The sequence below is a fragment of the Piliocolobus tephrosceles genome, chromosome 15 (assembly GCF_002776525.5).
Source record: "Piliocolobus tephrosceles isolate RC106 chromosome 15, ASM277652v3, whole genome shotgun sequence".
NCBI classification, from domain to species: Eukaryota; Metazoa; Chordata; class Mammalia; order Primates; family Cercopithecidae; genus Piliocolobus; species Piliocolobus tephrosceles.
In genome coordinates this window covers 87,254,993-87,278,935 of record NC_045448.1, presented here as the reverse complement: position 1 = coordinate 87,278,935, position 23,943 = coordinate 87,254,993, and the positions used below count along the sequence as shown (strand labels likewise).

Here is a 23,943-nt window from a genome sequence, read left to right as displayed (position 1 = left end):
GGTAACCAAAGCCTTCACAGAAGAAGTGGCATTTCTGAGACAGGTCTTAAAGGATTAGTGGTGCTTTATCAGGAAAAACAACAGTTGTGGGATTGGGGAAGAGCTTGTGCTACATTCAGACAAAAGAAAGAACAGCCAGGAAGTCACAGATTGCAAGCAAATGTGGTTTAATCAGGGGGCAGCTGCTGGCTGCTGGCTCTGCGAACCCAAGGCTGAGGGAGGGGTGGGAAGCAAGGCTGGTGGGGCCAGTGGCGAAGGGCCGTGTGGGGGTACTTGGTCTGAAGGGGCAGAAGTACCAACCCTCTTTGGCTTGAGCCTGCTTCCTTCATTATTTCTTACCTCTAAAATAGGTTAAGAAGAACTGGCCATTTTCATCCCATTTCCCCTTTCCCGGGGCAGTGAGATGCTAACTGTTACTGAGCTTTTAGAAACTGAAAAGCAAACTTATGTGTGTGGGGACCTTGTGCTGTCACACAGGAGCCAGGCAAAGGATGCTGGCAACCAGCTCACTTCAGAAGAGTCCAGCTGACCTAGCACAGGCCTTCCTGTCTTGCCTTCCTTGCTCCATGACCACTCAGAGGGTGTCATGACACACTGGGGTTCACGGGGATCCCATCAATCGGCTGCTGGGTAGTGCTGTAACTTTCCACCTGTCTCTCCTCTGCTGCTCACATGCTGCCTCAGGGCAGGGGCTGGAAACCATCCTGGCAGACATGGGTAATAACCATGGCACCTATGCCCGAGGAATGGTGTATTTATTTCCCCCCAGTCCATGGTGTTGTGCCCAAGGCTTTGCTGAATCAGCCTGGTGCCGTCTGGCATCCACCTCGCTGCTGAGACCTCAGACACAAGGTCACAAGCGTTCCCTCAATGGAGCTGGCTTTGGCTTCCCCATTCTGATACTTTACACAGTGAACACATTCTTACTGAGTCCTTCCTGCTGTGCGGGGGACAGGGGTGTGTTATGAATGAGGGACACCATCTCTGGCTTTGTGGAACACACGGTCTTGTGGGAGAGATGCACCTTGAGCTGACCAAGTAGATACGGTGGACAAGAGCTAAGAAAGGGGCAGGTACAGGACCTAAAAAGGGAGAGGAGCCCAATCTTCAGGGTGTGACCAGGTCAGGAAAGGCCCCCCTGAGGAAGTGAGTCTCCTGGATACCTGAGAATGCTTAGGAGGGGGCAGGCAAGGAGGCAGTGTGGAGGAGTGTGGGGACTTTCCTCACCAAGGGAGCGATGACCAAACCCAGCAGGCTTCCCCAGCCACCTCCCCCTTGGCCTGCCTGCTGTCTTTGGCACTACCCTCTCTTAAATGTTGCCCCCTCACCCCCAGTCCTACTTTTTCTCCTTTCTTCCACTATTCTCTTGTACCCCCACTGGCTCATCCTGCTCTTCACACAGGTCATTTCAGCCTTCCTGGAGGGTGGGCGGCTCCCCCAGGTAGTGCACAGTGGCCACAAGAAGTCAGACTTGGAGGAGGCTGGCCTGGCTGGGCTCCAGCCCCTGCCTTACACTTCCCTGGTCACGAGGCTTTAGACAAGTAAGTGACTGGCTGCTCCATGCATTGGAGTCCTGTCTGTAAAAGGGGTTCCCTTGGACAAGGCAGTCTAAGTGGGATAAAGCTCTAAAGCACTTCGCACAAGGCCTGTGTGAGTCAAGAGTTAACAGCCCTCTCCCTTTCGGTGCCAGAAACAGACTTGGTTCAGTCAACTTTGTTTTCCCTGGAAACCTGATGATTGTGGAATATCAGAGTGTTCCCTGGCAACAGTGCTCATGGTAAAGCTGACCCCTGCTTGGTAAATTGCTTCCGGACTAGGAGTTCTCTGTACAGCCTCTCAATACCCAGTGAACCACAGCTTTGGGTTTCTTCAGTGTGGTGTCTTCTGTAAGTAGGCTGGCTCATTGCAGGGACTCTGAAAGCTCCATCTGCGGGGTTGTCACAGGAGATGTCAGCTCATATAGTGCCTGGGCCAGGCCCACTGCTGCACCCAGTCAGTTTGGCCCTGAGTTGGCACCCTGGGGTGACCTCATCTGTCAGGTGAAAAGATTAAACCTCCAGCTCAATTCATTCATTTACAAATATCTGTTGAGGGATTACTATGGGATAGGTTCTGGGAACACAGTGTTGAGCAAAACAGATCCATTCTCTGCCCTCGGGGCACTTACAGTGGTGTGGAAAGAGGGCTGTCAATCAAAGCATCACACAAACAATAATAAAGGAACACTCTGATGATAGGTACATTGTGCTATGAGTGTAGTGAGGAGGTTTGAGCTAGTTAGGGAGGCCAGGGAAGAAGAAGTCATACTGGAGCTGGAATATGATGGATGAACAGGCATTAACCAGAGAAAGACGGGGAAAGGAAGACTCCAGAAGGAGAGAACAGCACAGGCAGAGGCTTTCTGGGCGGGGGATAGTGCATGATGGAGAGAATGAGGGCAGGTGGAGCTCTGCCATGCAGGTCCTGAGAGGCAGGGCTGAGCACAAGATCATTTAATGACCCAACGTAGCCCTTAGCATAGATCAGTGAGAACTGCTGCTCAAACACTGTCACGGGGCTGGTATTTTTGCTTCTTCATCTTAAGAGCAATGAGAAACAGGCTAATACAAGATGGGGATGTATTGGTGGGAGGAGGGCTTGGCCTGATTGAATTTACAATATGAAATGTGAAGAGCTTATTCTGGCTGCAGGATGCTGAGATCAAGTCCAAGGGGAGTGAAATTTGAGGGGAAAGGTTTTAATGGAAAAAAAAAGCCTTAGGTGTTTGCAGGCTTAATAGAGCTTCCGAGGGGGGTTAACAGCAGGAGAGGAAAGGCAGCCTTTAATTTCAGGGGTCTTTGTGCCTTCACATCCCCATTTTTGGCTGCCATGACCCCGAACCACCCTTTCATGTTGCCAAACCACAGATTGAAGGAAGGTGGGTGTGGGCTTCAACAGAAGATAGAGGTGCCCAAGGATGCCCCAGCCGTGAGCAGAACACCTTCAGGGCATTCATAAAAATAAATCAAGCCCCACAGCAGCACTTTCTGTAGCTTAGAGAGCTGCTCTTGGCATTGAAGACAGACATTTTCCATTAAATAAGATAAATGAAAAAATCATATTTCTCTTTGTCTCTCTTCCCTCCAGGCTTATATTTGGCACCCTTTACCCTGCGTATTATTCCTACAAGGCTGTGAAATCAAAGGACATTAAGGAATATGTAAGTAGCACTGTGTATTTTGGAGGGGGTTGGCTGGAGTGAGGTCGGGTGTGAAATGTTGGGGGAAGGGGATGCCCTCCTTGGTATGGGCACTGGAAGTAGGGAAAAGGAGTCCCTTCATCACAGTTCTCATGAGACGTCTCAGGAGTCCTCTTTTCTGTCTAGACCTTCCCTTGCCTAGACCTTCCCCTGCCTAGACCTAGAGCATGGAGGTGAGAAAAGCAGGGAGGTATGGTAAGAGGCGGTGGCGTCTGGAATTGGAGGTGTCTCAGCTCTGCCACAAGCCACAAGTGACTTCACCTCTCTCAGCCTTGATTTATTTGTCTGGAAAACACTCTGTAGACCTTACAGCACCATGACGGAGAGACAGTCCAGCATTGTGGGCAGGAGCCCGGGTTCTAGAGTCTGGCAGACCTGGGTTTGGTTCCTGGTTCTGCAACTCTGTCCCATTCCATTTCTTTCATTCCATCTCCACAATTCAGGTTCTGTTGCTCTGTAACCTTCTGAGGGCAGGGGATTGTCATCATCGTATATCTGTTTTCTTTTCTTTTTTTTTTTTTTTGAGCCGGAGTCTCACTCTGTCACTGTGGCTGGAGAGCAGTGGCGCAATCTTGGCTCACTGCAGCCTCCGCCTCCTGGGTTCAAGAGATTCTCTAGCCTCAGTCTCCTGAGTAGCTGGTATACAGGTGTGTGCCACCATGCCCAGATAATTTTTGTGTTTTTAGTGGAGATAGGGTTTCATCATGTTGGCCAGGCTAGTCTCGAACTCCTGACCTTGTGATCTGCCTGTCTCGGCCTCCCAAAACGCTGGGATTATAGGCGTGAGCCACAGTGCCTGGCCCCTGTATCTTCTGTAGCACATTGCAGAAGGTGAGCACACAGGAAGGGGATCTGGGAGGACTTACTGGTCAGAGGATAGTATCAGTTACTGTTGGATGATCTGGGTGCTCTAATCTCCACCCCTAAATGTGTCCGGCACCTTCAGGCAGGAGAACCATTAGGCCACTGCTGACTGACAAAGACCTGCTGGGTGGGTGGTGAGGGAAGGGTGTCCTTCCCCATATAAGACACAAACTCAAAGTGCAAAAGGTGTGGATTTTGTCATCAGAACACCGAGGTCGGTCAAGTCCTGGCTCTGACATTTGAATGATGCAGGGCTGGGTAAGTAGCTTAAACTTCCGAGAGCCTAAGTGTCCTCATCTGAACAATGGGGTGGGTAATAGCCATGCCTTTGCCTCTTTTACTCAGATGTCTCTTGGCAGGTTTGGCGTAGGTAAAGAAACAATTCAAAGTGGGCTTAGAAAGTCAGTATTTTCTTTCTCAGATTTCCCAAGAAGTCTTTATGATGAAACCAACCATCTCCAGATCGACTGCAACCAGAACTCACCCCCCACCCCACAATCTCCCACTTTCCCAGAACAACTTGCCTGGGCTTGCACCTTGCTGTTTGTAAGCAGGGAGTTCCAGAGGGGGGCAATTTTTCTTCTGGAGACCGGGTCTGTGGTATATGTGAGGGAATCTCAGAAAGCACGCTATAAATAGCTGTTAAATTGCAAGCACAGAACCTCCTGATTCAATTGACTTGGCACAGGGCAAAGCATTAGGCAGCCTCTTCTAGCCCTCCCTTTCCCAACCCTTTCCCGCCTGCCAACTGTGCCAGGAAGGAGGCCTTACCAGGATCACTGTGGTATAAGGTCTAATCCTTTACTTTGCAGGGGCAAAAACAACTCTGTCAGCTCTTCTGAGAGAGATCAAACCCTGGTAAATTATTTTGCTCTGACTAAACTCACAGAAGCCTGGTTTATGACTAGAATGGCAATTCATTAATTTAGAGTGAAAACCATAATTGATGAGTAGAGCAGCTGTTTGTGTTGGCTGCTGAGCACATGCTTTTCCCAGTAGGGAACGTGCGAGAGTTACGATTAGAAGGTTTCTTGGTAAAAAAGGAATCTGAAGAAAGGAGCCGGGTAGTATCAGGAGGGAACTGCCTTTCTCTGCACTCACGCTCCTGTGTTTCCTTCCTGCAGTCCTTTTGACTAATGGGCCTATTTTGTTCAAGAGAGAAACCTGCGACTTTCCTTAACATACTCACACACACACACACACACACACCCACCTGGTTGGTGACCATGTCCCTTCATCCCTATCTCCTGAGTAATCTTCCAAACCAGGTCTGTCTTCCTTCTCTGCTGCCACTCTCAGAAATGAGATTCTCACCCTTTTCCCTAGGAGGTTGCAATGGCCTCCTATATTAGTTTTTTATTGTCACCATTACAAATTACCATGAACTGAGTGGCTTAAAAACCTGTGTATTATTTTATAATTCTGAAAGTCAGAAGTCCAACAAGTCCCACTAGGTTAAAATCAAGCAGGACTGTGCTCCGTTTGGTGACTCCAGGGGAGAGGTTGTGTCCTTGCTTTTTCCAGTTCCTAGAGGCCATTCCTGCATTGTTAGGCTTGTGCCCCTTCCTCCTCCTCCTTCAGAGCCAACAACATTGCATCTCTCTGGCTGTTCTTCCATAACCACATCTCCCTCAGGCTCACTGGGAAAGGTTCTCCACTTTAAGGATTCATGTGATTACATGGGGCCACCTGGGTCATCCAGGATACTCTTCCCATCTGAAAGTCCTTAACGCTACAAAGTCCCATTTGCCATATGAGGATTAGGACATGGACATCTTTGGGGGGCCATTGTTGTGCCTATCATACCTCGTAACTGGTTTTCCTGCCTCCTGTCCCTGCTTTCCCACTCTATTGTCACATGACATCCAGTGCCATTTAAAAATGGAAGTCTATTTATTTCACTCCCCCCGGGTCAATTAATGGCTGCGTATCACCTGCAAGATCAAGCACAAATTTCATTAGACAGCATTTAACACCCTTCTCGATCTTGCTCCTCCCTACTTCCCAGCCGCTTCTCTACACATCTTCAGTGCTGTAATCTCAACACCCAAGGTGTGGTCAGTGGCCAGCATTATCCGCATCACCTGGGAACTTGTTTGAATTGAAGACTCGGGTTTGTCTTTCTGTGGAAGGCACAGAAATGGTTATCATGAAGGAAGTTTTAACTCGCATTCCCCTAGAAGTAGGAGGCATGGCATGCCACATAGGGCCACACAGGGGGACCACCAGAGCTGGTCAGGAAGCAAAGGGAACTCTCCTAAATAAAAATGGGCATTTTCCACAGGATCTCCAATTTAGAAACATTGTTCAGGACATTTATGGCTGCTTATGTCTTCCAACCAAACTTACTGTACCTGGATTCAAGGTTTTGGGATGAAAACTTAAACAGAAGGGAATTTACGGGAATTTGTAGAATTAACTAGGTAGCAAGAGAAAGATACCCAGGAACCGGGGAGGATCCAAGGAGGCTGGGTGATGCTGACAGCCCAGCTCACGCTGTAGGAAAGGGTCTGATTAGGAAACCTCTGCTGAAGTCACATCTTGGATACCGGATGCTTGTGCTTTCGAAGCATCCCCTGACAGTGCAGAGTCCTGGATAGGGGCCCAAATAGCAGGATTTGCCTCCCACAAAGATGCTCATGTTGGGAGATGTCTCCCAATTTAGAAGGCTTTGGATGCTGAGTACTCATGGAAAAAAAAAAAAAAATAACCAATACAGCTGACTCTTAGGTTGCCCCAAAACTACTTCCACATCCACATCCATTCCTTTACCCATATTTTGGCTTTAAAAACAAGCTTCCAACAAGAATTCTATACAACTCACTCACTTGTCAAATCCAAATTCTGTAAGTTGCTGAGTCTAGCTCCAGGCCCAGTATCCCTGGGCAAAGTCCTCTCCTCCTCTGGTTCTGACAAGACCCAACCTTAATATTCAGCATTCCAAACACTGAATTGTTAAGTTAACTGTCACCAGTGCAGCTCACATACTATTTTAGTGGGGAGAGAAAGAATTAAAATATAATTACTTAAAATATTAAAATCTATACTTAACACAGAAAGGAGGAAAATATGTATAGAAGATATAGTCCGTAACATCATGCAACTGGTCATGAGTTCATAGCTGTATTTGTGTCTTTTGTTAAAAGAAAAAAGTTTTTAGAGGGTAGAATCATGACTCTTGTATGAATATAAAATGAACACATGTTGAAGATTTTGCTTAACTTACTAATGAGGCAACCAGTAAGGTGTTCAAAGGAAACCCCAAATAACAGACATATGTAGGCAATCAGAAATGTCGAAATTGATTTGTTAATAAATATTAAACTGATTACTTGGAGGGTGGGATGGGGAGATCAGTTGTATCTCTGCTGGACAAAATTTATTTGCACCTCAATGGGTGAAACCATATGCATTGCCATCAGTTTTAACTTATCAAGTTGTAATATAGCTCAAAGACATTGAAAAGCAGGACACCTGCAGAATCAAGATAATTCAGAAGGACATGCAGGACACCTAGCATTCCACAGGACACCCATTCTGAAGTCTTTCTCGGGTTTTCCTGAGGCTTTCCTCTTCCGCTATCCAATTCATGCTCCCGTTGCCTAAAGCTAGAGCTTTACGGGGATTGGTTCCTTATCCTGTAATGGGGCCCAAATCTTCATTCCTGAGGAATCTGAGGTCTTGGCAGTTTTGCCTCTGTAGGGCTGTAGTAATGACCCATTGACTTTTTTTTTTTTTTTTTTTTTTGATACAGAGTCTCGTCCTGTCACCCAGGCTGGAGTGCAGTGGAACAATCTCGGCTCACTGCAGCCTCTGCCTCCCGGGTTCAAGTGATTCTCCTGCCTCAGCCTCCTGAGTAGCAGGAATTACAGGCATGCACCACCATGTCTGGCTAATTTTTGCATTTTTGTAGAGATGGGGGTTTCACCATGTTGGCCAGGCTGGTCTTGAACTCCTGACCTCAGGTAATCCACCTGCCTTGGCCTCCCAAAGTGCTGGGATTATAGATGTGAGCCACCACGCCAGCCAAACCATTGACTTTTACCCCTGAACAAGACAGCCCTAGGAGGCCCCCCCAAGGCTGTTTGACTTCCATCTGCTCTTCTTTCTGCCTCATTGTGTAGCAGCAGTCCTGGTTCCCCTTGATAATTAGGATCAGTTACCCCTTCAAAGCCCATAAGCCCCTTTATCATCTATTTCCTACTGGCGTGAGTATTGTGAAGTCACCAGGGGACAATACAAGTCTCTGCTTCCACTTCATTGAAACCATTTTGTATCCCCTGGTGGAAGCATCCATCCCTTAAGTACTAAAATCATCAAGAAGCAGAGATCAGAGGTTTGGGGATGAGAAGGAAAAATGTTGTGAATGGGTTACAGCAGTGATTCTCAACCTTTAACATGCATATGAATGAACAGGGGATCGCCTTAAAAGCAGATTATATCCAGTAGGTCTGGGGTGGGGTCTGAGATTCTGCATTTCTAACAAGGTCCCAGATGATGCCAACAGTGCTGGTCCATGGACCTCAATTTCATTGCAAGGAGCTGGCATTAGGCTTAATCACAGATTAAGGAACCCTCATTTCCTTGGTTCTTGCACCTTTAGATTATGGCTAAGAAGCACCACCATATGTTAGTCACTGGTTCAGAGGAGAAACTGCACCCTCCAGGACTGCACACCAATCTCATAAAATGCTGACTCCCACCTGGTTTGCTTTCAGAACCCTCCAATGCCAGGTAGCACCGTATAAGGCCAGCCACTGCAGGGCATTGGGTGCATGATAAGATCAGTGACTCCCCAAAGCATCAGCCTATTGCCTTATTTCTTTTGCTATAAAGGAGGGTCCTTGATGAGAAGTAGTATTGTGTGGGATGCATCAAAAGGAAAAGGGTAATCCCTGCATCCACAGCTTGCTGTGTGGCTGCCGGAAGCAGAGCAGTAGGAAAAGCAAGTCCACATGCAGAAAAAAATGAATATTACAGAAAAGACCCTATGCCACCCACTCCATGAGGGAAGGGCCATGGTGGAGTGAACCTGCTTCCAGAAGACTGGCTGATGCCTTGGGATATGGTATCACCCTGGAGATGCTTGATCATTGCTGCTGGCAACATGATCTCTGAGCAGTGGTTGTGGCCAGGTCAGCCTTGCTGAGAGGGATGTCACATTGCTGAGCCCGTATCCTACATCTTTCACTTCCACTTGGCTGCTTGGTACATGACCCCATTGAACATGCACTATCAAGCCTGAGGAAAGAGGCTGGCCGACATCCACAGACCTGACCATCTCATGCACTCGGTCACTAGGAGCCTCCTCTGCCGTGGGACCTATTGGTGAGCATAAGCTTTGGGCCACCAATATATTCATTCTCTGGGCCCATTCACCTCATTTCCAGACCTCCTCAACAGGAGTCTCTCAGCCTCACTTCTTCCAAGAACCTCATCCTCTAGACAGAGCCTTAGCTGGTGTTTGAAAATGTGCCTGGGATTTGTTTTACTTAGGGATGGAAAGACACCAAGATGTGGAAATGACTGTCATGAAGGAAGAAGTCTAGAAGTGGGAGGGCCACATGCTTTGTAGGGTCACCAGGACAGTCAGGAGGCTGATGGAGAGTAGGAAACGTGGGCAGTGGCCTTCGTTGTGGTTTCTGTGATAAAGGTAAGGCAAGACAGGGTAAACAGATTTCAGATTGGCTAGGTGGAATCATTTCAGCAGGCTCCAAGGTGTGGGCGCTGCCTCTAGTTGTCTGGGACCTGGCTCTGGGGTGGTTATGGTTGGGGAATATTGCTCAACTTGTGGGAACTCCATAAAGGAAGTAATTTAGAGTATAGGCTCTGGACTGGTTAGTTTGCATATGAAGGATGTGCTGGGGCAAGGCTAGCCCTGGAAGGGCAGTCCCTCTGCAATCAGTGAGGCCCCAGATGCCAAAGCATCAAGAACACAGAAAATAAGAAAATGGAGTTCATATACCTGGTGACAGTGCGTGAACATTAACTCAGGGCATTTCTCCTCCAGGCTAAGTGCCCTACTCAAATTCCTGCCCGCAGGGGAATTTCACTTCCCCACTCTCCCAGGGTCACCCCTGACTATATAGCCATCCACGGTGAGCTCATACAATCAGATGGTGCGGAGTCATCTGTAAGGCAGGCTTGACTTTTTTCTTTCTGTCATTTGGCACAGGGAATTCCCTGTGAGGCTGAAGTGCAGGGCCCAGATGCATGAGGGGTGTGAAAGGCTTGAGAAATTGAGTGTGCCTGGTTAGAGGAGAGTCCAAAGGTGAGGTGAGGCTAAAGAAGTGGCTAAGCCTCCTCCTCTGCAACCCATAGGGAGGCCTTTGGCAGGCTGCCAGAAGCTTGGCAGTGGGGTAGAATGGACCACGGAATTTCAGTCAGCTGCTGTGGCTCATGGAAAGTCTCCAGGCCACTTCCTACCCTGAGCTCTGGAGCTTCTTGCTGTGGCTGAGGGTCACAGCATCTTTCCCATCTCTTCACTCCTAGATCTTGCTCCTGACCAGTTTAGAGAGACTCCCCAGTCATGCTGTCAATGTTCCATTTGTCCAGGAGAGTTACTCCTGAATATTACCTTTCAAATTGGCCATAGCTCCCTCTCTCTATTCTGACTGAAGGCTCACCCAGGCTCCTCATCCCTATCTTGCAGGGAGGTTTGGATAGAATCTTTCAAACATGGAAAATTATATTTCAAACCTTGGGGAAAATAACTGTCATTTGATTTCCACGAGGAATGATGGAGAAAACCATTTCCTAGTAATTTTAGATGGATATGGTTTCCATCTCTGAGTCACCAGTGTTCCTTTGACCTTGTTAGCCTCAATGAATCATTCTCAGCTCCTTCTTTCTGCATGAAAGTATTTCAAAGGAGTGCATCATGGGAACTTCTTCAGGAGCATGCATTAAATCCCCTCTCAGACATGGCTGCAGCATCTCTGTCCATAGCCTCAACCTCCTTCCTGAGTTTGGTCTAGGAGTCTGTTGGGCATTCTTCTTGGCTGCCCTGAGCCACATAAAGCTCAAACTCTTCTGCCTAAATTGGCTCTTTCTTTACTTTCTTGTTGGTGCAAGTGGCCCCATAATTATCAGTCACTGATGCCCTGACTTCACCAGGTGCCTTTCTTCCCATGTTTATGGAGTCATCTACTCAGTAGGCACTCATAGGGAGCATCTGTTGCCTCACAAACTGTCTAATTCTGTCTTTTCTTCTCAAAAAGCCATCTAGACAGTCTTTCTCAAAGTATATTCCTTCTTAACCTTTTGAAACCATTTCTTTCTGTTCCATTCACAGTGCCAGTATTCTAATCTGGTCGTTTGAAACATACTCATTCAGTACCTACTATATGTCAGGAACTGTTCTGGGTACTAGAGATATAATGATGTGTAAGAAGAACTGGTCTCCACCCTCTGGGAGCTTACAGTGTATTGGGAAAAGCAGGGGAATAAACAGGTACTTTCAAAGCAGTGTGAATGTTACGACAGGGAATGTGTGTGGTACTATAGAGAAAGACAAGGAGAGGGTACTTACCCAAACTTTGGGTACGTCCTAGAGGAGGTCATGTTTTTGCTGAGATCAGATGGCTGAAATCAGAGGCAAAAAAAGATGCTCTGTTGAGAATTGAAAGATTCGTTATGGTTGGAGTGGAAAATGTGAGAGGGTAGGGGTGTGGATGAGCTTTTGATGAAAATAATTAGGGGCCAGTTTGCGGGTGTGGTGGATCACACCTGTAATCCCAGCACTTTGGGAGACTGAGGCAGGTGGATTGCTTAAGCTCAAGAGTTCAAGATCAGCCTGGGCAAAATGGTGAGACCCTGTCTCTACAAAAAATACAAAAAACTAGCTAGCCTTGGTGGCATGCACCTATAGTTCCAGTTACTCAAGAGGCTGAGGTGGGAGAATCACTTGAGCCCAGCAGGTCGAGACTGCAGTGAGCTGTGTTCACACCAGTGCACTTCAGCCTGAATAACAGAGTGAGACCCTGTCTCCCCTCAAAAAACAAAAAACAAAACAAAACAAAAAAACATAGGGGCCAGTTTATGCTAGGCCTCATAAGCCAGTGTAAGGAGTTTGGGCTTTATCTTAGCAACAGTAAGGAACTATTGAAGGCTTTAAACTAGGAAAGAGAATCACCCATTGGTGACCATTCTTAAATGGTCTTAAAAGAGACCATTTAAGAATTTAGGCTTAAGAATTTGTTTTTGTTGTTGTTGTTGTTGTTGTTGTCTTGAGACAGGGTCTTGCTCTGTTGCCAAGGCTGGAGTACAGTGATATAATCACAGCTCACCGCAGCCTCGACCTGCCCAAGCTCAAGTGATCCTCCTGCCTCACCCACCTCGTAGCTGTAACTACAGTTGTACCTCACCATGCCCAGCTAATTTTTCTGTTTTTTATAGAGACAGAGTTTCACCACATTGCCCAGGCTGGCCTCAAACTCCTGGGCTCAGGTGATCCACCTGCCTCAGCCTCTGAAAGTGCCTCAGTTCAGGCATGAGCCACCATGCCTGGCCTTAGGAAAATCATTTTGGCTGGAATTTGGAGGATGGATTGTGAAGGGGACAGAGGTGTAAAGGCCAGCATAAAGTTATAACTCTATTCTAAACAGGAGATGGTGGTGGTCTGAAGTAAGGAAATGGCAGAGGGGAATGGAGAAAATAAGATAGGTTCAAGAAAAAAACAAGAGGGTAGGAGTGACAGAACTTGGGGACTGGTTACCTGTGTTAGGTGAGGAATGTACAGATTTCCCTAGGGACAGTGTCTAGTCTAGAGTTACAAGCAGATGTCTAGAACAGAGCCCTAGGGAAGAAATGTAGAGACTGAGAAGAAGTGGCAAGAAAAGCAAGTGGAAAACCAGGACAACTGTAGTGTTGGGAGAGCTTTTCAGTATGTGATTGTTTCACTAACAGCTGAAAAGTCAAGCAAGTCAAATAAAAACTGAAAAGAGGTTTCTTACCCTTCCTTGAAGTATGTTACAAAGTGGAGGCCCCAGTGAGAACAATTTTGATGTAATGGATGCACTGCAGTGAGCAAGTGAGGAATGAGAAAGTAGATCCTGCAAGTATAGATGACTCAATGGAGATGTTTGTAGCTAAGGGTTGCATCAAGGAAAGAGATTTTTAAAAAATTTTCTGAGATGGAGTTTCCCTCTTGTTGCCCAGGCTGGAGTACAGTGGCATGATCTTGATTCACTGCAACCTCTACTTCCCGGATTCAAGCAATTCTCCTGCCTCAGCCTCCTGAGTAGCTAGGATTACAAGTGCATACCACCACGCCTGGCTTTTTTTTTTTTTTTTTTTTTTTTTTTGTATTTTTAGTAAAGACAGGGTTTCACCATGTTGATCAGGCTGGTCTCAAACTCCTGACCTCATGTGATCCACCCGCCTCAGCCTCCCAAAGTGCTAGGATTACAGGTGTGACTCACTATGCCTGACCAAGGAAAGGGATTTTTAAAATTGTTATCATTGCCTTTTTGCTCTAATTGAAGACCCAAAGCATGAATTGACTACTAAAAAGAAAAAGCCTATAGAGAAGGAATTCAGGCTCCTGCCAATGTGTCTGGATACTGGTGTTGAGAATTCCCAGATCCTGAGCCCCAGCAGGATATAGACTTTACAGTTGGACAAAACCTCATTTGCCCCCTGCTAAGGAGTCAGTCCTGCTACAGACAACCTTGGCAGTGCTGTCTCAGACAGTAGTTATTTGATGGACTAAACCTACCTTGTTTTTCTGATAGAGAAGATCTGTAAGTAATCCATTGAGAAACATGTTTTAGAGTCACAAAGACAACAGGGATTCACCAGAACAGCTTTCATTTGTGAAAGATATTTTTGCTGGGTGTAGAATTCTTGGGTGACGTGTTTTTTTTTTTCCTTTTAGCACTTTAAGATGTTGTTCCATTTTCTCTGATATTCATTGTTTCCAATGAAAAGTCAGCTATAATCCTTATTCCTATTCTCCTGTGTGCAATGTTTCTTTCCATCCTCTCTGCTTTTAAGATTTTCTACATGGTTAGGATTATTCTTTTTTTCTCTTCTTTTCTTTCTTTCTTTCTTTTTTTTTTTTAAAGCAGTTTTACTATGACTGGCCTAGGTATGGTTTTCTTTTTCTTTGTATTTATCTTGCTTGGGATTCACTGAGTTTCCTGGTTCTTTGGGTTTGTTTGTTTGTTTGTTTGTTTGTTTGTTTGTTTGAGACAGAATCTTGCTCTGTTGCCCAGGCTGGAGTGCAATGGCATGATCTCGGCTCACTGCAAACTTTGCCTCCTGGGTTCAAGCAATTCTTGTCCCTCAGCCTCCTAAGTAACTGGGACTACAGTCACTCACCACCATGCCCAGCTAATTTTTACATTTTCAGTAGAGACAGGATTTCACCATGTTGCCCAGGCTGGTCTAGAACTCCTGGCCTCAAGTAATCCACCTACCTCAGCCTCCCAAAGTGCTCCCATCATGCCTGATCAGGGTTTGTTATTTTTTATCAAATTTTAGAACTTTGTAGCCAGTATTCTTCAAGTGTTCTTTTTGGTTCCATTCTCATGTTTCTTTCCTTCTGGAATTCCTATTACATGTATGTTAGACTGCCTGATGCAGTTCAACAGATATTGAGCCTCTCAGTGTTGTTTTCCAATCTAGGCTTTAGTCTGCATGGCTTTAGTCTGGATTTATCTTCAAATACACAGATCTTTTCTTTTGTTGTATCCAATCTGCTATTAATTCTGTCATACTGTTTCATTTCAGATATTGTGCTTTGAATTCTAGGATATCATTTGTTTCTTTTTTAAGAGTTTCTTTCTTTCTCTTGAAATCCCCCATCTCTCCACTCATTATATTCACATTTTCTTTTAGATTATTTAGCATAGTTATACTTTTTAAAGAAAAATATGGCTGGGTGTGGTGGGTCACACCTGCAATCCCAGCACTTTTGGAGGCCAAGGCGGGCAGATCACCTGAGGTCGGGAGTTCAAGACCAGCCTGACCAACAATGGAGAAACCCTGTCTCAACTAAAAATACAAAATTAGCCAGGCATGGTGGCGCATGCCTATAATCCCAGCTACTTGGGAGGCTGAGGCAGGAGAATCACTTGAGCCTGGGAGGCAGAGGTTACAGTGAGCTGAGATTGCACGATTGCACTCCAGCCTGGGCAACAAGAGTGAAACTCCATCTCAAAAAACAAACAAACAAACAAGAAACAAAAGAAAAATAATACTGAACACATCCTTTTCCTCCTAGGATAAGTATCTTGTTGTGTGGTGACAAAACAAAAGTTAGTTTTCATAATAAAAGCTTTGTTAATAAGTTGCTGTATATCTGCTTATCTTCTTTGTGAAGTGTCTGTTCAAATCTTTTGCCCATTTTTTAATTGGGTTGTTTTCTTATTGTTGAGTTTTAAGAGTTCTTTGTATACATTGAGTACAAGTCCTGTATCAGATATGGATCTTGCAAAATATTTTCTCCCAATCTGTGGGAGAAAATTGAGTTGTTTTCTTATTGTTGAGTTTTAAGATTTTTTTGTATATTTTAAATATAAGTGCTTTATCAGATATGTATTTTACAAATATTTTCTCCTAGTTTCCTTGTTCTCTAAATGTTATCCGTGCAGAGCAGAAGTTTTTGATTTTATTATTATTTCTTTCCTGACCACCTATTACCATCATGTCCTGCACTAGTGTTTCAGGTTTATTTTTAAATGTCCTTTGCTGGGAGAAAGGGTCCATTCGTTCAGTTGGGAGCTTAGAATTTTATTTTTGGCTTACAATCCAGTATGTAGGTGGTTTGCTGGTAGCCTAAGAATCAAAAGAGCAATGCAAAATTGATACTCTGGCTTTGTTAGAATTCCTCACCTCACAGGGACTTCAGACCTCACTAGACAAATTGTAATATTGTCAAACCAAGGTAAAATATTTAGGACATTTGTCACTGAATGCCACAAAGTGTTATAATCTAGGAGTTAGCTAATTTTGCAGATGAAATGGCCTGCGACAACCAATTTAACTTAGACAATTTGGGGGACTAGTAGGATATTTTCCACAGTGGAGTCCAGGGTCAAAAGATAAAATTACAACAAATTTAGTTTAAATACCTCAGTTGGCTTTATTGTGAGCCTAGAATTGGGCAACACTTCATTCTATAAAATAGAACAAGTGTTCTAATAATCCGAACTGAAGGGATTGGCTTTATAGAGAGAAGGGATGAAGAAAAAAGTTTTTAATTTTAATGAAGTCCAACTTAACGATTTTTTTCTTTCATAGATCAAACCATTGATGTTGTATCCAAAACTCAGTGCCAAGCCCGAGGTCTTTAGATTTTCTTATATGTTGTCTTCTAGAAGTTTTTTAGTCTTGTGTTTTGCATTTAGACCTATGATCCATTTTGAGTTAATTTTTGTGAAAGATGTAAGGTGAGTGCCTAGATCCATTTTTCATTGTTGTTATTACATGTGAATGTCCAGTTTTCCCAGCATCATTTGTTAAAAAGACCATCTTTTCTCTACTGAATTGCTTTTGCTCCTTTGTCAAGGATCGAATGACTATACTTGTATGGGTCGATTTCTGGGATCTGTGTTCTGTTCCATTGATCTATTTGTTTATTTTTTCACCAATTCCACGTGGTCTTGATTATTTTAGCTTTACATTAGGTCTTGAAGTCTGATAGTTTTAGTCTTTCAATGTTGTTCTTCCTTGGTATTATATTAGTTGTTCTGGTCTTTTACCTTTCCATATAAACTTTAGAATCAATTTGTGGATATCCATAAAAAACTTGCTGGGATTGTGATTGGGGTTGCATTGAATCTGTAGCTCAAGTTGGGAAGAACTGACATCTTGACAATATTGAGTTCTCCTATATGTGAACATGAAATATTTCTCAATTTATTTAGATCTTTGATTTCTATCATTTTTATAGTTTTCTTTATATAGACTTTTTACATATTCTGTTAGATACATTTCTAAGTTATTCATTTTTAGGTGGTACTAACATAGGTAGTATTTTTGTTTTAATTTCAAGTTCCAGTTATTATGTAGGAAAGCAATGGACTTTCATGTGTTCACCTTGTATCCTGCAACCTTGCTATAATCATTTATTAATTCCAGGAGGATCTTTTAGTGAGTTCCTTGGAATTTTCTACATAGACAGTTACACCATCTATGAGGAAAGATAGTTTTATTTCTTTCTTCCCAGTCCATATATGTTTTCTGTTTCTTGTCTTATTGCATTATCTGGCACTTCCATTATGATATAGGAATGATAGAAGAGAATATCTTTGCCCTTTTTCTGATCTTAGGAGGAAATCATCTATTTTCTCACCAGTAAGTCTAATGTTAGCTGTAGGTTTTTTTTTTTTTTTTTTAATATGTTATTTATCAAGTTGAGGAGCTTCCCTTCTATTTTTACTTTGCTAAGGTTTTTTTTAAGTCACAAATGGGTGTTGGATTTTTTTCATTATTGATTCAGTTTCTTAAATAGACTGTGGGCCCTTTGCACATTTTTAACTAGGTTATGTACTCTTTTATTGTTGAGTTGTAAGAGTTTTTTCGGCCGGGCGCGGTGGCTCAAGCCTGTAATCCCAGCACTTTGGGAGGCCGAGGTGGGTGGATCACGAGGTCAGGAGATCAAGACCATCCTGGCTAACATGGTGAAACCCCGTCTCTACTAAAGATACAAAAAACTAGCCGGGCGTGGTGGCGGGCGCCTGTAGTCCCAGCTACTCGGAGGCTGAGGCGGGAGAATGGCGTGAACCTGGGAGGCGGAGCTTGCAGTGAGCCGAGATCACGCCACTGCACTCCAGCCTGGGCGACACAGCAAGACTCCATCTCAAAAAAAAAAAAAAAAGAGTTTTTTTATATATTTAGATATAAGTACCTTATCAGATGAATGATGTGCAAATGTTTTCTACCATTTTATGGATTGTCTTTTTACTTTCTTGATGGTGCCCTTTGAAGCAAAAAAGTTTTTAATTTTGAAGAAGTCTAATTTGTCTTCTTTTTGAGGTAGGATCTTGCTCTGTTGCCCTGGCTGAAGGGCAGTGACATGATCATAGCTTACGGCAGCCTTGAACTCCTGGGCTCAAGCCATCCTCCTGCCTCAGCCTCCCAAATAGCTAGCTAGGACTAGAGGTGTGTGACACCATGCCTGACTACTTTTTGAGTTTTTTAGTGGAGACAGTGTGTATTAGTCTGTTTTCACACTGCTATAAAGAACTTCCCTGAGGCTGGGTAATTTAGAAATGAGATTTAATTGACTCACAGTTCTGCATGGAGAGGGAGGCCTCAGGGAACTTACAATCATGGTGGAAGGTGAAGGGGAAGCAGGCACCTTCTTCACAAGCTGGCAGGACAGAGAGAGAGAGCAGAGGAAACTACCTCTTTTAAAACCATTAGATCTTGTGAGAACTCCCTCACCATCATGAGAACCACATGGGGGAAACCGCCCCCATGATCCAATTACCTCCCACCAGGTCCATCCTCTGACATGTGGGGATTAAAATTGGATTACAATTTGAGATGAGATTTAAGTGGGGACACAGCCACACAGCCAAACCATATGATGGGGTCTCACTATGTTGCCCTGGCTGATCTCAAATTCTTGGCCTCAAGCAATTCTCTCACCTTGGCCTCCCAATAGATTGTTTTTTGTTTTTTTTTTTTCCCCAAGACAGAGTCTCGCTCTGTCACCCAGGCTGGAGTGCAGTGGCCCGATCTCAGCTCACTGCAACCTCCTCCCGCCGGGTTCATGCCATTCTCCTGTGTCAGCCTCCCAAGTAACTGGGACTACAGGCACCCGCCACCATGCCCGGCTAATTTTTTGTATTTTTAGTGGAGATGGGTTTTCACCGTGTTAGCCAGGATGGTCTCGATCTCCTGACCTTGTGATTCACCTGCCTTAGCCTCCCGAAGTGCTGGGATTACAGATGTAAGCCACCGTGCCTGGCCTTTTAGTTTGTTTTTGTGTGTTTGCGTGTGCTTTTGGTGGTATATCTAAGAAAGCATTGCCTGATCCAAGGTCAGAAAAATTTAATTATACGTTTTCTTGTAAATGTTTTGTAATTTTAACTCTTACATTTAGGTCTCTGATCCGTTTGAAGTTAATTTTTGTATATGGTGTGAAGTTGTTCAACTTTATTCTTTTACATGTGGATATCTAGTTATCTCAAAACATATTGATACCTTTTAAAGCCCTTGTCTGCTAATTTTAATATTGAAGTCATCTGTGGATCTGTTTCTATTGACCAATTTTTCTCCTAACCATGGATTATATTTTCCTATTCCCTCACATATATAGTATTTTATTGTATACAGAAACTTGTGTGTGATTCATTATGGAAACCCCAGATATTTTATACATTTTTCTTATTTTTTTATGTTTATAGCTTTAGGGGGTACAAGTGCAGGTTTGTTACATGGATATATTGCATAGTGATGAAGTCTGGGCTTTTAGTGTAACCAACACCCAAGTAGTGTAAACTGTACCCATTAGGTAGTTTCTCATCCCTCATCCCCTCCTACTTTCCCACCTTTTCAAGTCTCCAAAGTCTATTAAGCCACTCTCTATGTCCATGTGTACACATTATTTAGCTCCTATTTATAAGTGAGAACATGCAGTATTTGACTTTCTGTTTCTGAGTTATTCTACTTATGATAATGGACTCCAGTTCCATCGATATTGCTGCAAAAGACATGATTTTTTTTTATGGTTGAGTAGTATTCCATTGTGCATATATGTATATACACCCCAATTTCTTTATTCAGTCATCCATTGATAGACACTTGAGTTGTAGATTTATTTTTGCCTTCTTGTGAAGAATGTTGAGTGTTGTTCTAGCAGGCAGTTAAATTCAGGCAGATCACCTTGACCCTGTAGCAGCTAGATAAGTTTTGTTTGGACAGGTGTATTTCAATTTTGCTCTTAGTCATAGAGTTAATCTCTTAGTGTTAGGATGTAATTTTTACTGCTAAGATGTGGTCCTCCAGGTGTTTCACTGGAAATTCCTAATGCTTACCAAACCCCTCTAACTTTGCATGACTTGAATTCCAAACTTTGGTTCCCCAACAGTGGGCAGAAGCTGAATCTCTGCTCAACTCTGAGCTTTTCAACTTTCCAGCTGTTTATATCTACATTTATATCTATATGTATTTATATCTATATTATTATACAGACTTCTTTGTTTGGCGTCTTACCTGCTTCTGTGCATTTCAGGGACCTGCCAGGTTTTTGAAGGGAATTTATATATAGATTTTTGGGGCTGCCCCTTTATGGCTTCCCTATTTCTGAGATTTTTCTCTGTCCAATTCCAGCATCTCTGGCAGTCTCAAACTCCACTTTCCATTTCTTTGGACAAATAAGACTGTGGATTTGTGCTCGAGTTCTGTCTGCCCCATGATGTGCAGAGTGAGGACTGTCCTCAGCCACACTGACCTGTACTAACCCAGTGTGCTTCCCGTACTCCAGAGCTTGAATCCCTTGCAATCTCTGTCTGCTTTTTATATTGCTCTCCAGTGCCTTCAAACAGTTGTTTTGAAATATTTTGTTTGGTGTTTATTATGATTATTAGTAGGAGCCTTAGTTCAATATAAGCTACCCTACTTTTGCCAGAAGCCAGAAGGAGTAGACTAAGGAATCTGGACTTGATTCTGCAGGCTGGGATATTTTAAATGGGGTGATAGTCTGATGAGTTTATACTTTCGGGAGAATAGTACAGGGGTGGCCTGGTATTAGAATGGGTTGCTGAGGGGAAGTCACGAAACAAGGGAAGTAGGAGTAGTTTAAGAGAGAGGGGGAAAAGGCCTTAGTTAGGGGAGAAAGGCAGTAGAAATTAAAAAGGATGGTCACATGGGAGAGATAAAAAGGAAGATCAGGATTCTTAGATTACTACCACGCCATCCCAGAGAGTCTGGCCCGGTTACACTTCATTCCAGGATGTGTTTGTGTGGAGGCCTAGAGCATTTTCTCCCCTGATGTTAGTTCTCAAAAATGACCTGACTGAATCCTGGGTCACTCTTGGTCTGCAGGTCTCCCTGACTCACTTGTGGGCCATTTGACCTTCAGCCTGAGTCAGCTGTGGAACAGCCCATTTGCTTCCAGTTTCAAGATCTGGAGCAGAACTGGACATAAGCTAAGGAAGGATAAGGAGAAGGCTACAAATGCAGGCTGCGCCACCTGGATGTGCCTCTGTATCTGCCACCAGGGCCTGTTCTTCCTGGTGTTGGGCAGCATTTTTCCTAGACCTTTTCTACCAGCTGTGTTGCTTTCTGTTTCAACAGGTCAAATGGATGATGTACTGGATTATATTTGCACTTTTCACCACAGCAGAGACATTCACAGACATCTTCCTTTGTTGGTAAGTACTCCAAGAGTTGGGACTTTTCTAAGGACGATTTTGCTTAGTGTCAGTCAGGGGAATATGGGAAAGGGCTGAACCCAGCCTCAAACCTCACCTCAGACCAGAGACACAAGTGCAGGGATGTTAACTGGAGCATTTTCAATAGATTAGTCTACAAAGTTGTTCTTCAAGTAAATATTTATTGAATGACCCTATAAAGAGCAGTTATTGTTCTAAGCCCTGTGAATATAGTCATGGACAAGACAGATACACATCCTCAATTAATGGAGTTGGTAAAGACGCATTCGTATGTTAAAAAAGAAAAGGAGCGAGGAGACCAAGGGCTAAAGCTGGGAACTGAAAAAATGCAGACTACCGGGACATTACTCATTTCTCCAGCTCTGATCCGCTGTACCAGGGGTCTAACCAGGCCTGTGTCTGACTCCTTCCTGAATAGCCCAGTGAATTCATCTAAACAGCCTTCCTACAGCAGCTTCCCACTCCAGGTGGCCAGACGGGAGTTCCAGACCAGTGTTGTCTCCCGGGACATTGACCCAGCAGCCAAGTTTATTGGTGCTGGGGCAGCCACAGTTGGTGTGGCTGGTTCAGGGGCTGGCATTGGAACGGTGTTTGGCAGCTTGATCATTGGCTATGCCAGGAACCCATCTCTCAAGCAGCAGCTCTTCTCCTATGCCATTCTGGGCTTTGCCCTGTCTGAGGCCATGGGGCTCTTCTGTTTGATGGTCGCCTTCCTCATCCTCTTCGCCATGTGAGGCTCCGTGGGGGTCACCTGCCTGTTGCTGCTGCGACTCCACGCCATTCCTGGTGCTGGGGTGTACTAAGCTTTACCATTAAACACAACGTTTCTCTAAAAGAAAAGAAAGAAAGAAAAGGAGTGAAAGAAACAATGCACAAAAATGTACAGGAAAAACTGAGTTTCCTTCTCACTCAATTCATTGTCAACGTAATCACTACTTACAGTTGTGTATCCTCTTAAAAAACTAATATATGGCCTGGGCATTGTGGCTCATGCCTGTAATCCCAGCACTTTGGGAGGCCAAGGCAGGTGATCACCTGAGGTCAGGATTTTTAGACCAGCCGGGCTAACATGGTGAAACCCCATCTCTACTAAAAAAAATATAAAAAAATAATTAGCCAGGCGTGGTGGTGCACACCTGTAGTCTCAGCTACTTGGGAGGCTGAGGCAGGGGAATCACTTGAACCCGGAAGGTGGAGGTTGCAGTGAGCCAGGATTGCATCATTGCACTCCAGCCTGGGTGACAAAGCAAGACTCTGTCTCAGAAAAAAAAAAACAAAACTAATATGTGTGTGTGTGTATATACACACATTTTACACACACTTCTTTTTTTAAAAAGCAGTATTATAGTATACATAAGAGTTCTCACTTTGCTTATTAAATTTATTTTGGAAATACTTTTATATGAGCATAAATACATCTACCTGTTATTTTAATGGCCACATAATATTTCATGGCATAGATGGAGCATAATTTATTTAAGTCATCCTCTTTTGATGGCCATTTAAGTTGATACCCATTTTTTTGTCTTATAAGTAATGCAGCTATTTCCAGCAATGAAGCAATTAAAAACAAGCTAGATCTTTGTATTGCTGTATTGTGCCTTCTTAGGCGAAAGAAGCTGTAAATAATATATCGATTTCTGTTTGTATTTAAAGAGTTGTGTGTGTGTACATGTGAATGTGAATGTGTATTAAAAGTAGTGTGGAAAATATAGTTAACGAGGGTTATTTCTACGACTTGGGATCATGGGGTTGGGTTTGCATTTGCTGTGTTGTACGAATGTTTTAACCATGGTCAAGTGTCATCAGAGAAAGTAATAAAGATATTTCCACTTTGGAGAAAACAGGTTCTTACCCAAAAAGGATCAGTATGGAATTACCCTCTGGGATGTCCTAGGCCAAGGAACAGACCTGAATAGCACTCTCTGAATCCTGTTTTGAGTCAATGGCCTTAATTATCTTAGTATGTACTTTTCCCCATAACATAGCTTTCACCTCCACTGAGAGAAATAGATGTCCCAGCCATTGTGGCCTCAAACTGTAGTGAAGGAGTCTGGATTTCCTAATTCAATATGCTTGTGCCTTCGTGCCCTGCACCACACACAGATAATGCAGCAGACTCTGGATGGAGCTGAGTCTCCTTAAGTGGAGACACAGCCCTCTGGTGAGCCATCCCTTGTCTCCCTGAGGCCTTAAGGTTGGCACTGGAAGTCAGGCCATTTTGTACACAGCTACATCAGGAAGACTCCTGTCTGATTCACAAAGATGAGAGTAGAGGCCAGCCCAGTCAAGACTGTGTAGTCAATTAAATAGCAGGTCCTGCCATCCAGCCTTTCCTCCTTAACAAGGCCTCTGTCTGGTCCTAGGGTCCTCTTCTGTCCTCCCGTGTTAGTCTCACAAGCTCATTCCTGGGGATATCAGCATTTCAGCCTCACTGCTTTTTGCTGGGTGGAAATCCTATCTAATGATGGCTGTGTTCCTCCTGGATAG

At 44.2% G+C, this 23,943-nt stretch overlaps 1 protein-coding gene and 1 pseudogene across 6 annotated transcripts in view; both read left to right on the top strand.

The window, feature by feature from the left end:
- The window catches only part of REEP1 (receptor accessory protein 1), a 141,636-nt gene that overhangs the window by 53,221 nt on the left and 64,472 nt on the right, over positions 1 to 23,943 (top strand). For 3 of the 5 annotated variants that reach the window (XM_031934160.1, XM_023224924.3, XM_023224923.3), the window contains exons 2-3: positions 3,127 to 3,199; positions 21,356 to 21,432. In XM_031934160.1, the coding sequence (XP_031790020.1) occupies positions 3,127 to 3,199; positions 21,356 to 21,432 (150 nt within the window). Of the gene's footprint in view, positions 1 to 3,126; positions 3,200 to 5,226; positions 5,371 to 21,355; positions 21,433 to 23,943 lie in introns of all 5 variants that reach the window. The other 2 variants (XM_023224925.2, XM_023224926.3) reach the window with 2 other exon arrangements.
- Positions 21,741 to 22,288, top strand: LOC111551114 (annotated as a pseudogene). Its single transcript, XR_002734272.1, has one exon. The product of XR_002734272.1 is annotated as an ATP synthase F(0) complex subunit C1, mitochondrial pseudogene (transcript).